Below are 16,619 nucleotides of genomic sequence, written 5' to 3'. Positions count from 1 at the left end.
CTGTTTGTGATAGAGGGTGGCGCCCCAACCCCCTGATCCGCCCTGCTCTGTGTGTGACAGGGGGCAGTGCCCCAACTCCCCTATTGGCCCTACTCTGTGAGTGACAGGTGGGAGCTCCTCAACCCCCTGGTGGGCTCTGCTCTGTGCGTGACGGGGGAGCTCCTCAATCCCCTGGTGGGCCCTGCTCTGTGAGTGACAGGGGGGAGCTCCTCAACCCCCTGATCGGCCCTGCTCTGTGCATGACGGGGCAACGCCCCAACCCCCTGATCCGCCCAGCTCTGTGTGTGACAGGGTACGGAGCCCCAACCCCCCTGATCGGCCCTGCTCTGTGCATGACGGGGCAACGCCCCAACCCCCTGATCCGCCCAGCTCTGTGTGTGACAGGGTACGGAGCCCCAACCCCCCTGATCGGCCCTGCTCTGTGCATGACGGGGCAACGCCCCAACCCCCTGATCCGCCCAGCTCTGTGTGTGACAGGGTACGGAGCCCCAACCCCCCTGATCGGCCCTGCTCTGTGCATGACGGGGCAACGCCCCAACCCCCTGATCCGCCCAGCTCTGTGTGTGACAGGGTACGGAGCCCCAACCCCCCTGATCGGCCCTGCTCTGAGCCCGACCAGGGGCTGCACCTAGGGATTGGGCCTGCCCTCTGCCACCTGGGAGCAGGCCTAAGCCAGCAGGTCATTATCTCCTGAGGGGTCCCATACTGGGAGAGGGCACAGGATGGGCTGAGGGACCCCCTCTCCCCCCCGAGGGCACAAATTTTTGTGCACCGGGCCTCTAGTATATATATAAAAGCCTAAGTGACTGGAACGACTGGTTCAACCGGTCACTATGACATGCACTGACCACCAGGGGGCAGACGTTCAACGCAGGAGCTGCCTCCGGTGGTCAGTGCGCGCCCACAGCCAACTTCCCCTGGCCGGCCAACCTCCCATGGTCCCTCCCCCAGGCCCTGATCACTTGATGAGGGCCGGCCCCCGGGTTGGGACGGGGAACCGGGGATGGGTGGTGGCAGATGTGGCCCCTTTCCCAGGGGGGCAGAGGGCCGGCTCCCTCCTCAGGGCTGGCGGCCAACCTCCTGTGCCCCATCCCTCTGCCTTGCTGGCAGGCCTTGTTCAGCCTGCCGCCCACCCGCCCGCTGTAGTGGTAGTGCGGCAGCGAGGGAAGGAGGAGGGGGGGAGGCGGGGAACCATGTGGTGGCGGGGCGCCAGTGATGGTGGTGTTGACATGTGGTGTCCATTCCTTCCGCACCCGGCCTGGCGACCGTCGCCTCCTCTCCAGCCTGCCCCTGATCGGCCTGGCCCCAATCGACCCTGATCGCTGACCAGGCCCAGGGACCCCACCCGTGCACAAATGTCATGCACCGGGCTTCTAGTTCAAATATAACAAGTGAAAAGGGAGAAATTTTCCCTAGGAAAAAAGATTAAAATATTTTAAGGAATAATAATATAAACAGAACACTTTTAGCTTTAGTCTAAGATGGTTATGATTTGATTTAGTTAGTTAGAAGATGGTTCCTGCTGTTGTATTTTCTATTTTCCTATCTCTACCCTATGTACTAAAGTTGGATAAGTACCCAAACAGGATAGAAAAACGTAGTTTCTTCTCATGACTGATTAGAATGATATTTTTCCTACTTTGAATTATTCCTATACGTCTGTAAGATACAAGGATCCAATTTTAGTAAAGGAACAGTTAAGTTCCTATTTTATAATCAGTTCTAAACACAAAGAGGTGTATAACTTTTTATATCAAAAGGAAAGTGAACCTTGTTCTACGAGTGCATTTTTTCACACCCATGCCTCAAACTGTTTTCAACAGATTATCTTGTGTTTCTCTCCTTAAAGTTTTACTCTATATTTAATCATACAGTTTGGCATTGTGTGGTGTGGTAAGGTAGCATCAAAGAAATTTTTCTCTAGAGAATGGTGAGGATTTACTAATTCAAAACTTACAAAGTTACCTAGAACAATGCCTGGGGACATAGTAAACCTTCTTAATTCTGGCTATAATGTTAGCTATTATTAATATCACTATGGGTTTCTTTTCAGAATGAGAAATGATTTGAAACTGAATAGAGACAAGAAAGAGTAAATTACTTCAAAACTCTCATTCTTTAGACCTGAAGGTAGAAATATAAAATTGGGTTCATAGAAGATAGTGCAACATAAGCAGTTAGTAGTTGATGGGGCTGACTGAATAAGTACTAAATTAATAGCAAGAACAATATATGTAAGTGGTTTCAATTAAGAGAAATCAAATCATGTGTATAGAAGAACCTTTTGTGTATGTTTTTACTGATTTACTTAACAGTTACTAAGTACTGCCATATGATGGGCAGTGTGCTACCAGAATTAGTAAATCTGTCTAAAACTTGTTGGAAAGTGGCCATGCAGTTTGAACTCAAGAGTTAAAGGAATGAAAGAATTTTTTCCCTGTAAGTTCTAAAAAATTAGAATTTACTTTCTTTTTAAATTTGTGGTCGTTTAATGTAACTCCTGCATAAACATTGTATACTGTGGTTATTACAAACATTAATAAACTTGGTTTTAGCCTTCTTTTAAAAATTAGCTTTAATCATATGGTACGTAAGGTACGCTAGGATAGGATTGCAGCTTTAACTCTTATGACCTTAGGTCAGTTTTCCCACACTGTTTTTACAGAACACTGATTCTACAAGAGCTCCCCTAACAAAGAATTCTTTTGTCAGATAAGTTTGTGAAAAGCTGCATTTTGTATATTTTATTTAGATTTCACAACCTAAATTGACTTGTAAAGGCAGAAGGTAAACACTTCTGTTTAATTTTGTTTAACCCCATTTTTTCAAAATGTTAATTATTTCCAGAACCATTTTCCAGGTAAGATATTGAACCCATCACATACTGGTAACTACTTTCCATACTTTTTTCTTCCTCCATCATTTGTCAGATCTTCAGCCTTTTTTCTTTCTGTTCTGTGTATGACTGCAAACTTTGACGATGTGCAAGAATAAATAGGCAAAGGGCTAGAGCAAGCCTATGAATAAAGTGCTTGAGCTTTTAAATATAGTTTTTCTTTATATTTCATAATGTGAAAATTAGAGAGACTTGTGAAATGAACCCCCATATACTCATCATAAACCTTTAGTTAGTACCCACTTGCAGCCCATCTTATTTTGTCTATATCTCACCCACTATAATCCTCTTTGTCGTTATTTTAGACCCACTCTCAGTCATCATATCATTTCACCTGTAAACATTTTAGTGTGTCTCTCAATGTTAGAATCTTAAAAAAATAAAACACAATACTCTTACTAGACCTAAAAAATGATTGGTATTTCCTAGGCATTATTAAATACCCAGTTAAGGTTTACATTTCCCTGGTTTTCTTAAAATTTTTTTACTCATTTTATTTAAGGATCCAAAATAAGATTTATATTTTGAGATAGCTTGATTAGTATTATACCATCATAACTTATAGCTTGAAACATATTATGGGTATTGGTCCATTGTTCTCAGTTATTTATGTACTAGAAGCCCAGTGCATGAAATTCGTGCACTTGGGGTGGGGGTTCCCCAGCCTGGCCTGTGCCCTCTCACAGTGCGGGAGCCCCGCGATGGATCTCCCCAAAGAGATAGGCCCCGCCCACCCATCTGGGGCTCCTCAATGGATTGCCCCAAAGAGGTAGGCCGGAGCCGGTAGTCCTGCCTCTGCGCCACACAGAGCCGCTGGACCCTGCCTCCGTGGCTCTGCATGGAGCCGCCAGAACCCGCCTCCGCACCACACACACAGCGTCAAGTCCCCGCCCACCCATGCACCTCGCTGCGCATGCAGCCCCACCCACCCTTGCGCACCCACTGCGCACACTGCCTCCTGGAGATGGATTGTTATGGCATGAGGGCATCATGGTGTGAGGGTGTGATGACCACATAGTCTTTTATTAGTATAGATTATCCCATTTTTGTGGCTAGTATACAAGTTCATTAACAATCCTTTTGACAGAATCCTGATGGGTTATGATAGTGTTTTTGCTTTCTGGTATGAAAAGTGTTCTGAGTTCATCTTATACATTTTCTCTTCAAGACATGAAAGCTGGCCATTTCTCTAAGGAACTCTGATTGTTTTTACAGAGCAAAGGTTTTTTGAAACCACAGTATAAGTACTACAGATGCTTATTCCTACTGCGTACATTACAGTCACTAATTCTTTTCAGTGATCGTAGCTGGGAGTGAAAAAAATATACGTACATTCATACACACATGTACACATATACTTATACACATATTCACATATACCCTGTACAAATAAAATAAATTCAAAACAACTACTGATCCATTTAATTCTGAACTTTAGGAGTTTTATGCACACGTGCATATACACACATATATGTATACATAGAGAGGTAGGTAGGTAGGAAGAAAGAAAGAGCCTTTACTAATACTTGTAAATTAATTCTGGATTATAAGGGTTTTACTTAATCTCAGGGGTCTTCATAGCTCTATCTTCTTTTTTCATGCTGAAAACTCAACATTTCACTGACACCAACATAATTAGTTATGTGCTCTATATGTAAGTCTGAAAATAAAAATACCACCTTTACCACAAATAATATAATTTCTGGGAATAAAAGTTTAATATTCTGAGTTCTTTTTTCCTTATAGTATACTAGAGGCCCGGTGCATGAAATTTGTGCATTCGGGGGGTCCCTCAGCCCGCTCTGCACCCTCTCACAGTCCGGGAGCCCTCGGGGGATGTCTGACTGAGTGGGTCTAAGCTGGCAGTTGAACATCCTTAGTGCTGCCACGAAGGTGGGAGAGGCTCCTGCTACCACCGCTGCGCTTGCCAGCCTTGAGCACAGTTTCTGGCTGAGCAGTGCTCCCCCTGTGGGAATGCACTGACCACCAGGGGGCAGCTCCTGCGTTGAGCATCTGCCCCGTGGTGGTCGGTGTGTGTTATAGTGACTGGTTGTTCTGCCATTCGGTTGATTTGCATATTAGCCTTTTTTATATACGATGTAATAGCTACAGCTTGAAAAATTACAAATTGTTTCTGGACTTAAATCTCATATATATGTACTTTAAAAATTTTTAGTTATATGACATTGTGAGGAGGCCATGGACTAAAAACTCCTGAGCTGCATTTTATTAGACATGGAATCCTTTAGATTTGTCACAAATTTATATGTGCAGATTTAAAATTTATACCTGGGGACTTTAATGTCACACAACTCATGGTCAGATGTCATTGAACGTGTAATTGTTTCTACATTTCACATTGTACTGTACTTTGAGATTGTGCTATAAATCTTTTGTGACTATGAGTTATTTTGGTATGTTGCTTACATTGATTTATGTTAGTTCATGTTACTTTAATTTGAATCCACTATTTCCAAAGCAGCCAGTTAATGCAGCAAGTATTTAGACTTTACTATTTACTAATAAGTTTTATATGCAATTCTGGAAGCTTTGTAGAAACTACTTTATAGAAAAGTTCCGTATTTTTCCTTCATTGAGATATTTATATTTTATAATAATGATATATCAATTTGTGATCATGTGATATAATATAAAAATAATGTGATACTTTATGCATGCGAAATTATTTTAATTCTATTAAAAATTTCTAGTTTATAGTTACTATATATGTCATTTATAAGAATTAAAATGCAGAAAAATACATTTAGCCTGTTGATTCTAACTTAGACTTTGATTCAGGATCTTGAAGTACTTTGAGACTATTGCCTTAAATGGCAATTATTATATTGTAAACATATAGACATAGTTTTTCTAGTCAAATAATGGCGAGTACTGAATTAGCTCTAATCAATTGTGAGAAGTTGTTCTTGTTTTCTTTTTAAAGGAATTTCCAATCCCTAGGCTAATTTTAGAAATAACCATATAAAGCAAATTATTATAAGTAGTAAATAGTTATTCAGTAAATAACCACAAATCAAATTAATAGACAGCTGTCTTCACTGTGTTTAGGTGAGTTAATTTAAATATAGGTGCTATATTATTTTTTTCTTCAGAAATTATTAATGTTCTATATTCCAATGTTCTTAATTATTTTAGGCTGCAGTTCATGGAGCTCGTTTCAAAGGGCAGGATCTAAAACTGGCATGGAATAAACCAATAACTAATATTTCAGCTGTTGAAACAGAAGAAGTTGAACCTGATGAAGAGGAAGTATGTTTGTTTTTTTCACTTGGTTTTGCCCTTAAATGTTCACATTTTTATATAAACTGTGATTTTATGGCTGTGATTTTTAACATAAAACTTTTATTCCTAAGCCATATTTCAGGCAGGGGATATCAGATAAATGCAGACAACTTTAAATTTTCTGGATTAATGAAATCTGTGGATTGCTAATCCAAAAAGAATATATGCAAATCATACACACACACACACACACACACCCTCAATGGATTGCCCCAAAGAGGTAGGCCGGAGCCGGTGGTCCTGCCTCTGCACCACACAGAGCCGCTGGACCCTGCCTCCACACACACACACACACACACACACTGTTTTCATTTATTCTTAAAAGAATAATTATTTGTTAGATTTTTTATCCAGAGGAAATCTTGTAATATTTCAAGTTTTAAAGTATATATTCTCAATTGCTTTATTAACATTTCAGGTACTTTTTATTTTAATTCATATTGTTTTAGTTCATTAGAATGAATGCCTGGTATATGGTAGATACTGTGATAGGCATAAAAATGAATAAGACACGGTCCCTATCATCAAGGAGCTTATAAACTGGAAAGGGGGGTGGTGCTGACAGACACATAAGAAACAAATTATAATAAAAGGCAGACTGATATGCTGAATAAAGATTTGAACAATATGCTGTTGGAATCCAAAGGAAGGAGTGATTATTTCTGTCCATAAGAATCTTAAAGGAGTTGGTGACCTTGGAACTGAATCCTAAGTGATAATAAAACTTTCCATAAACCAAGAGCTTGGACGGGGAATATAGTTGAGAGGCATATTTGAGCAGAGGGATAATTGTAGAGATTACATTTTTCTTGGGTAACAGCAGTTAGTCTGAGACTTGTGAGCATAAAGACCAGTGAGCCCTTTGAACAACCCCAGACTTAAAAATAAGCAACTCCATTTGTTTAATCATGAAATAAGCTGTAGGAGAGAGTTGAGGAAGTTAAAAAATAAAGATAAGGTAGGGACACTAAACAAACACATGTTTTATCTCTGTTAGCTTATCAGTGTCACTTCATTTTGTTTGAAGAGCATTCAAGGCTGTTAACACATATCCATAGTCAAATGCAAGAATAAATTGTGTGTTTTGAAACTCATATACATGATTTGTCATTTTATATTTTAGATTATACCTTTGTCCTTCCATGAGTTTGAATTGAATGGGGAGAAAAGCAGGAGAGCTCCTGGTATTAGGTATTTTGAAAAGCAGTCTGAGAAGCTTTTATGAAAGGAATGGAGAAAAGAAATGCTATAAAGAAAATGTTTGTTTACGTACAGTAGAAAATCTGGATAGACTTTTATACAACTTATTGGTTGATTTAGTGTCCAGCATTAGGGTAAGTCAGAGAAGACTTACTGATGTTTTCTTTAAAAAAAAAAAAAAGATAATAAACAATGTTTTGTAGGTATAGAGAAGATAGCATTATTTGGTAAAGAGAGGCAGGAGAAACGGCATGTATAAAGGCTTACTTTGATAATTCTTTAGTGCCTGTTTGATGCAAGCAATAGAATAGATACTGTAGAGAAACCATTGAGTCAGTAAAGGTTGCTTTTTATTTCCTGAATGTCCTAGCTATAGCAATACCTTTTGTATTCGACTCTGTTGAGAGAAATCAGTATTTAAAAGTGTCACCTTTTTTCTTTTCTTTTTTTTGGGTAAATTCCTAAATGCATTTTAACCTAAAGTTTCAGGAAGAGTCTATGGTGGATGACTCATTACTTCAAGATGATGATGAAGAAGAAGAGGACAATGAATCTCGTTCTTGGAGAAGATGATTTGACTGATCATTGATCTGCACATGCTAGAACTCTACCTGTGTTTCATTAGTATTATCTAATGTACTTTTACATATTTGTAAAAACAATTTTTGGTAAATGTGATGAAGATGGATTTCACAAATAGAAGAAAAGAAAACTACCTTCTGATCCTGTATTTTGAAAGATTGATGTTTGCATTTTATTTCAGTAAACAATTGCTAAAGACATCACACTAGAAACATGCAATGTTTTTATTACATACTTCTACTGAACAATACAGAATTCTTCGGGTTCTTTGTAATTTAATGAATAGGTCTGAAAACTTATGACCAATACTTGTAATAATTTAGAGAAATTTGTTTTACTCCAAATAAGGAATGAATTTGCATTTAAAATCTTAATGAATGTTTTCAAAAATGAATAGATAACATAGTACTCTAACTAAAGTCTCCAAGTATGTATTCATAATATTACATAGTAGTATGCTTAGGCTTTACTATGTATTAGCCTTTTGTTGGACTTGTGTATGTATTTTACCATATGGGTTTCAATGATAATGGTGTATGACTGCTTTGCATATGACTCTCCTTATGCATTCAGATGTTTAAAATAAAGTGGAATGGTCTTTTAAAAAGAAAAGAAAAGAAAAAAAAAAGCAATGACAAAAAAAACAACACACAACCAAGACGATGTTCTTTGATTTAAAAAAAAAAAAAAAGAAAAAAAGAAAGAAAAAAAAAGTTAAAATAGACCATTCCTGATGGTGATCTACCCTTTCCCCCAATTATCACAAAAGGAGCTATAATCACTAACTTATTCTTAGTAATAATGGTTACTGATACCTTTATAATAATGTACAATCCAATGTTTAAAATTTATACCACTTTAGTTTGGTTTGATCCTAAAAAAAAAAAAAAAGAAAAAAAGAAAGAAAAAAAAAGTTAAAATAGACCATTCCTGATGGTGATCTACCCTTTCCCCCAATTATCACAAAAGGAGCTATAATCACTAACTTATTCTTAGTAATAATGGTTACTGATACCTTTATAATAATGTACAATCCAATGTTTAAAATTTATACCACTTTAGTTTGGTTTGATCCTATAAATTTTCAACAGATGTCTTAAAATTTAAAAGCAGGCTGATTAGTTTGGAGCCAGACTTCAAGTAGAGCTAACATTTGGTGAATAAGAAAACCATCACATTACATTTTGGATGTATGAAAGAAAACTTGACCATTTGAAGATGTATGAATAAAGAAATGTACTATAGATACTACTTTAGGAAAACAGTTTGGTAAGTGTTTCAGTCTGATATTTTAAGTGTGCGTTTCCTATATTTGTATAAAAATACTTGACATTTACAACATTGTGATTTTTAAGTGGATTTCTCTGGCAAGTGAACGTGATCACTTAAAGTTGTTACAGGATATAAATGCATTCTTTGTAGAATGAAGGGGTGGGAGGATACATATTTATATTTTTAAATTCATCATTTTGTTTACAAGTATTTCTGCCCCTCCTGAGATTATAGTGATTATATTAAAAGTCACATCAAAAACATAACTTTCTTTCCATACTGTGGTCCTCACAATCACAAACTGTAATTCCACCACCCACACTCTTCTACCAGTGGAGTGACTAGTGGATTTTTTCCACACGTAGGGTTAAAGTTATATAATGTTCTTGATGGTAATACTGTTTCATAGGAATGTTTTGACTTGCAATTAGTGCATATGTTTATATTTAAAATTTCAAAGTCAGATTTCTTTTGTCCAAATAGTGACTTTACTCAAAAACTCCTTCACTATCCTTAGATCTAAGATAGATTTTTGAGTAGTCTCTTCTATGTTGACTATATACTATTCTGATTTGTTAGGTAAGTTTGTTTTCTTTTCTTTTTAGTAGTCGTGAAAGGTGCCAAATTGGCAGAGGCTCACGTTTCTTCTTTTTACACCAAACAGGTATTATAAAGAAAAAAAAATATTTCAAAGGCCAGTTAAATCTCCATGCTGATTTTTGGCTTTATAATTTGATTAGTAAATTTTAGCCTGATATTTTTTAAATTACTGTAAAATCCCTTATTATGTAACTGAAATTACCTATTATTTAAATTCACAAATAGGTAATTACTCTTCCTAGTTTTACATTCTCTAGTAACCTAAAATTAAAATGTTTTAAGCCATTTTGCTGTGAATGAATCAGAAGACAAGTATTTATCAGTTTGGTCCAGAAGTATGGGGATTAAATATTAGCAACATTCATTAGATTCACAATTATATTTTTAGCAATGATTTTAATTGTAAATATTACTTAGATTTTCATTGCTATTGAGTTTTTAAAATTAATATGTCTATAAGTTCTAGTAGTCTACATGTACTTTCATCTATTCTCATTCAAAACTTAAGCTATCCCTTTAAATCAGCTGTTAAATTTCCATTTTACAGATAAGGAAATTTGGGATAATAGAGATGGAATGACTTGTCCAAACACTGCTAGTCATGGAAAGGCTAGAATTGAATGCACTCATTCTGATTTCAGTGCCAGCTATAGTTTTTTAAAAACTATATTGCTACCTCCTTTCTAATTGATTGAGCATGAAATTGTGTGCAATAAATGTGTAGTTCTTGCACAATATTAGTGGACTTCTTGGTCATTAGCCAGTTCATAACTTTACTCTCCCTTTTAATACAGCGCTTTGTTCATATCTCTGTTACAAGTACTTATATTGCAATATAATTTATCTGGTTTATATGTCTGTCTTCCCCATTAGATTACAAGCTCCTCTAGGAAGGGGACCATGTCTTATTCATCTTTTTATCTCTAGTAATTATCACAAAGCCTGGCTCATAGTGGGCACTAAGATGTTTGTTGGATGAATTAATGAATGAATGCACATTTGAATCTCCAATAATGGAGTGACAATTACCTCCCTTGTCAATTCTTATCAATTTTTCAAAAATATCTCCTGAAGCTCTTCTCAGTCATTGGGACTAACCGTTTTGCTAAAAAATTGCTACAGTTAGGTATTGCACCACTGGGGTTACAAATGCTGATGGAGGAATACACAGGTAGTCTGGAATTTCCATAAACTAAGCCATTAATATTTTTAGAGAGTTAAATGTTGTAGTCAGTTTCAGAAGTAAAATGGCCTTTTGGTTTCTATTAGTATGTAAGAATAGAAATGGCAAGGGTCACTAATCTAGTCCATCCCACTGTTTTTTATATCTAGTCCATTCCCTAGTTTAGAGTACTGGAAAAGGGTTAAGAGATTTAGCTTTTGGTCCCAGCTCTATAACTCACTCTGTGGCCTTAGATAAGTCTCTTAACTTATCCAGGGCAGTTTCCTTGTCTGTAAAATGAAAGTGGTTGGACTAGATGATCTCTAAGTTTCCTTTCACATTTATAGCTTCCCTGGTGTATATTAGCGTTTAATCTAAAACAATTTAATATATCTATACCAATTCTACATACTTGTTGCTACTGTTTCTGTCTTATCAATTGAAACAATTTCAATTTGGTTATGATAATTCATATTATGTGTCTTAGTACAGTTTTATATATAGTATTCTCAAATGCTTGCCTTTGCTGGCACAAATTTCATTTAGCCTATGAAGTATGGATTAACTTCTGTATTCACTAGCACTTTTCCTTTCTGCTTATAACTCTTCCATTCACTTCTGAATTCAAAGTTTAAAACTCTTTCCTATTATAATATGCTACCTAAAACTTGAAACACATTTTTAAATACAGTTCTCTTATTAAGTATAGATCTGGGCTGAATTGGGAGTGAAAAAAGGATTGAGAATAATGTAGTTAACTACTGCTTACAGGAAAAAAATTAAGGAAAATTATGTATTATTGGATAAAAGATTGATTAGGATTACTTCAAGGGATGGTTGAATTGTCATTTTACATATTCAGTATTTTATGTCTCAACCTAAGCAGTGTTGTTTTAAATGTTATTGGATAATTGTAACATTTTAAAATTTAATTTTAGTATTTAACCAATGCCCAAGCATTTATTGAAATCATGTTGTAGGAATGGGAGAGTATTGCATAGTGCTTGTTTTATTGCAATATGATCAAATGTATCAATTAGTAGTTTACTATGAAGACAAGATTTCACTGTGTTAGCTGATTATCTGTAGAAAGAATGGCTGAGTTTAATTGAAGGAAATTTCCTGTTACTAGAACTGTTTTATGAAGAGTGTATTTCCAATCTTAATTGGAACACTAACCATTGACTCTAAAGGTTATATAGAAAGGAAGCAAACAGTTGCTTGTTTGGTTATGTTAAAATATCAATGGTTATCTTACAGTATTATCAAACTTTATCATCTATATTTTCATTTTCCCCTTACCTACAATGTGAACTAATTATAGAAAATTATTTTTACTTCTTCTAGAATTTATATAAAAATTTAAGCTTTTTTTTTTTTTTTAAATCCCTTACAAAAATATTTTAGCCTTTTAAAACAAAAAATATCCTGCATGAAATTCTGGGTAATTAAGTAATTTCACTTTTTGGTCTTTCAGGGTTTTTCTTACTCTTCTAAAACCCTGTAAATTAAAAGTGGAAATTTAACCTAGTATTAAATCATGAGTGTATAACATTTGTCAGGCAGAAAGAAAAATGTCCTTTTCCCAGACTCAGGAACTACCTTGTTCTTGTTAACTTCTTGAACTGGCTAGTTGCTCTAAGGTATGTACGCAGGCTTTTAGAGAAGAGTAGTTTTCTCTCTCTCTCTGATTATTATATACCTGTCAGATGACAGCAGATAATTTCCAAAATAGCTACCTAAAAGTTCTCAAACAAATTTTGGTGAACATGACCGCCATCTCAGTAATTTCTAATGAAAACATTGTTTAGTTGAAAAATGTCTAATTTGGTAAATAATTTTCTTTCAGTTTATACGTATTATGTTATTCATTACTTAGTGTAATTGAAAGCATTTTTTACTTTACTTTTCTGGAATCAGTTTATTATAGTTGTTCCTATCCCTGTTTCCTTGTTACTTCATTTCATCTACCTACTCATCTCCCCATCATACAAATTAGCCTTCTTGTGTATACCAAGCACTGCCTCATTTTGATGTGTTCCTTTTATTTATTTTTGTTAATCATTGTGCTTAGTATAGAATTTTATGTCATATAGTGTGACTAAAGAATTTTATGATTATCTTGTGGAGTTTAAGGTAATTAATTAGATGTACCCTGCAACTACTTTGAAATTTTGGGGAAACTTAAGATAATTGTTTTTGCTTTCATTTTTATATGTAATACCTTGGAATTTGCTCATGATTTTTTCAAATTACTTTGCCTACCGATACCTCTATAAAATTTGCTATCTGGTCAGTTACTACATTTCCTATCCATAATTTTTAGATGATAGACGTGTTGTAGAGCTGTGATCTTTGCAACTTAATGTTTTAAGGAAGCATAATGCACCTCAGAGGTTTCATTAAAAAATCAAGCTGATTTTTAAAATAGATCTGTGTACAACTTTGATTTTGATCCTTTCTCAAGTAGATCTTTTTTTAAGTTTAGAAAAATTGGAGATCAATTTATGGTGTGATTCAATGTTTAGATTCATTTATGATTTTCAGAGTTTTTTTTAATAGTCTTCTCTTTTTCCAGCAGAGAGAGATCATCATTGCCTGAATTTAGCTTTGTGACTACAACAGCAAGATCTGTTCCTGTCTGGAGACGACTGTTATAATATCTCTATTATTTTATGTTTGCCTTTTATCAATTTGAATAGATGTTTACATGTACTATAATTAGCATTTTATCTTTACAGTTCTCTAATGGTACATTTGAGTCCAGAAGTATATCTGAGTGTGTGCTTTGTCTGACCTTATTCTTAAATGTTTTCTCCCCTTTTCTTGCTTTTTTTTTTTTTTTTTTTTTTTTTACGCCATAAGAAGACAAAAGACCTCTTGGTTTCCTAGTATGGCATAAGTTCAGTCTCAGTCATCTTCAGAATTGTGTCTAGGAAATCTATAAAGCCATGATGCTGTGTTAATTAACACGAACAATTTAGAATGAAGAAAATGATTGAAAATTTAAGCATGGGTATACTTTTAAATTTTCTGGGTTTTAAAAGGTTATATTTCTGGGGTTAGAATAGTCAGTTAAATATTTTGGACAGATGGTAAAATACTTTTTTTTACACACACTTGCCTATTTTTTCTAAATATATTTACTCAAGTTGTTCCCAAGACCACTTATCTGAATAATTTTAAAGTCCTTAGCTCTTTAAAACCAACAAGGAGACTATTTTTCTTTCTTTTCAAGTATTGCAGGATGATGACCTGTGGAGTATAAATATTGAAAAATATCTATTAAATGTCTAGTTTACAAGTTTTTCCATATTTTCCTCACAGTCAAGACATCAAAGACAATCTTGAAAGCAAGGGGAAAGAATATTGTGTGTCTTACATTGTTAAAGACACTATAATTTTCCTATTTTAAAAGGCATATGCCCATATTATTAGTAAGCAATTATTAATATTACTACTAGTGTTAATAATATGGCATAGAATTATTTATAGAACATGATTTAATTTAACCCAGGTATTTACCAAAAACACTCCTTTTATAATGGGTGCCATTAAAAAAGTTTTCAAAATCAGTTTTTGAATATTTCTTCAAATTCTCATGAGACATTTGAGAAAGAAGTTATTCTTGGTACAAACTCTTTATTAGGAAAGTCCAAATTACACTTGATTCTGTTCACCCTTGTCCATGCTATATTTTCACTTTTCTTTGCGTGCAAAGTTGACTATTCTGTAAACACTTTATTGAGTGTGCATTGCCTCTGTCTTCATGAAAAATAAAAAGAATGAACACATTTATCATAATGTAAATGATCTATTTTGATCCACATTAGTTGGAGACAGCATGATTAATATGAGGCTTGGTTTGAAGGAAAAGTACAGACTTTGGAAGGTATTCAAACATAATTATGACCTACTAGTATACAAGGCCTTTTTAAAATTAAACTTTAGTTTTAATTTGCAAACTATCATATAGCGAGTTTGTAAATATTTTTTCAGATTAATTCAGTATTTTTTCAAGGAAAGATGCTTTGCCCATCTAATAGTGGTTTCCGTGCTAGGTTAGAAACCTAAAGAACGTTTTCTGAGACCATATTTGCTGTTAACAGTTCTAGTTGGTTAATGGATGTGGACCACATACTACTGCCCTCAACTTTATTTTGTCATCTTCCTGTTTTTCCCTTGCCTTAAAAACAAAATAAAGCAAAACAAAATGAACTACCATTTGAATCAGAGTCAAGGTGATTTGATTCTCATTAAGATCATTGCGCTTTTTGGAAATTGCTTTGAGATCCAGTAGATGAGTTAAGTAGTTAAATTCCCATATGTTGATTAATTAAAGAAGGATTTTTATTTCATTTTCCTGAATAAGATTCTCATGAAGCTATGTGTAGATAACTGTACAGAATCACTTGTGTAATTGAATGATGCAGTTTACCGCTGCATGATTGCATTATGGAAACCTTTTATATATCTATATTTTTAATATACTTGGATTTTACACTATTAGCTGTTCTAGTCAAGCTATATTTGTTTTTTAAAAGAGTTTATAAATATTGATCTCAAAATACAAATTGATTGAATATTTTGGTCTTGTTTACAAGATAAATAAGTGATGCAGCCCCAAAGTGTCTTAGGAAAAAGTCATTGGTGCTATAAAACCTTTCAATATCATTTTTGAATCTGTTGTTTGGACTGCTAGGCTTTCATCTATGATTGCTTTTGACTTATTTTCTTCTAACAGCATAAGTAGAAAAGTGGTCTGTGGTGAGTAAAGAGCCCAGTCCATTAGAAAATACCCCATAATTTAAAGATAAGCAGAATGACGTACTTATTTTTGCCCAGCTTCCCCAAAAGAAATTGCTTCTTCAGCTTATCATTGGCTCTTTCGATGGGAGGAACTGCGTTAACCTGGCTAGAATTAAAAAATGAAACATTCAGCATGGCTCAGTTTTCCTATATTTCAAATAGAAAACTTTTCTAGTCTGAAAATATGGTGTAATCCTGCTCTGCTTTAAATTCCCATTTGTCTTTTACTCAACAGGAGGCAGGGTAATTCTTAAATATTTATAGAACATTTGATGAGTTGGAAAGAGATGTATTATTTACATTGTACAAGTTTTGTGTTAATGCGTAGATTGTTTTCTCCATCTACAAAACTTTATTCCAGCACCTTAGTGAATGTTCTTAAGATACAATTTTTTAAGTATCAGCAAAGCATTCGTAGGTGTTTATTTTTTATTCTTAGAATCCTGAACCTGTTCTGGGTGTGATAGAACATGTCTGGCACAAGATTTCCTTTAATAAGTGGTTTAATTTAACTCAACTTCTGTGGATTGTTGAACTTAAAACACCAAAGGAATCTTTTCTTGTCTGGAGACTGGATTGTTCCAGTTTTTAATACCTGTGCCCATGAGTATCCATTTCATGAATGCGTGTTGGCATGGGGAAAAATTCCCTGCTCTTTGAGTGGAGCGAAAGAAATTGGTTAAGCTGTAGCAGCTTTTTTTTAATTTAAGTATGAAAACTTGAACTTGAAAAAAGTAAAACTTGAACTAGAAAACTCTTGTATGCTTAGAATGTTTATAGTATTACATGTTTATG

General features: G+C 35.2%; 1 protein-coding gene across 14 annotated transcripts in view; it reads left to right on the top strand.

Moving 5' to 3' along the window:
• RBM26 (RNA binding motif protein 26) overlaps window positions 1–15,245 on the top strand; it is an 87,312-nt gene extending 72,067 nt beyond the window's left edge. For 8 of the 14 annotated variants that reach the window (XM_005857300.2, XM_014543799.1, XM_014543785.1 and 5 more), the window contains 2 exons: window positions 6,053–6,166; window positions 7,883–8,629. In XM_005857300.2, coding sequence (XP_005857362.1) covers window positions 6,053–6,166; window positions 7,883–7,972 — 204 coding nt within the window. In that variant the 3' untranslated portion in view covers window positions 7,973–8,629. Of the gene's footprint in view, window positions 1–6,052; window positions 6,167–7,882; window positions 8,695–8,895; window positions 12,101–13,593 lie in introns of those variants that run through there. The other 6 variants (XM_014543741.1, XM_014543754.1, XM_014543749.1 and 3 more) reach the window with 6 other exon arrangements.
• The last annotated feature ends 1,374 nt before the right edge of the window (window positions 15,246–16,619 follow it).

Source organism: Myotis brandtii, unplaced genomic scaffold, assembly GCF_000412655.1.
Source record: "Myotis brandtii unplaced genomic scaffold, ASM41265v1 scaffold110, whole genome shotgun sequence".
In the NCBI taxonomy this organism is placed as follows: domain Eukaryota; kingdom Metazoa; phylum Chordata; class Mammalia; order Chiroptera; family Vespertilionidae; genus Myotis; species Myotis brandtii.
The sequence above is the reverse complement of the archived record's forward strand: the minus strand, read 5'-3'. Positions and strand labels throughout refer to the sequence as shown.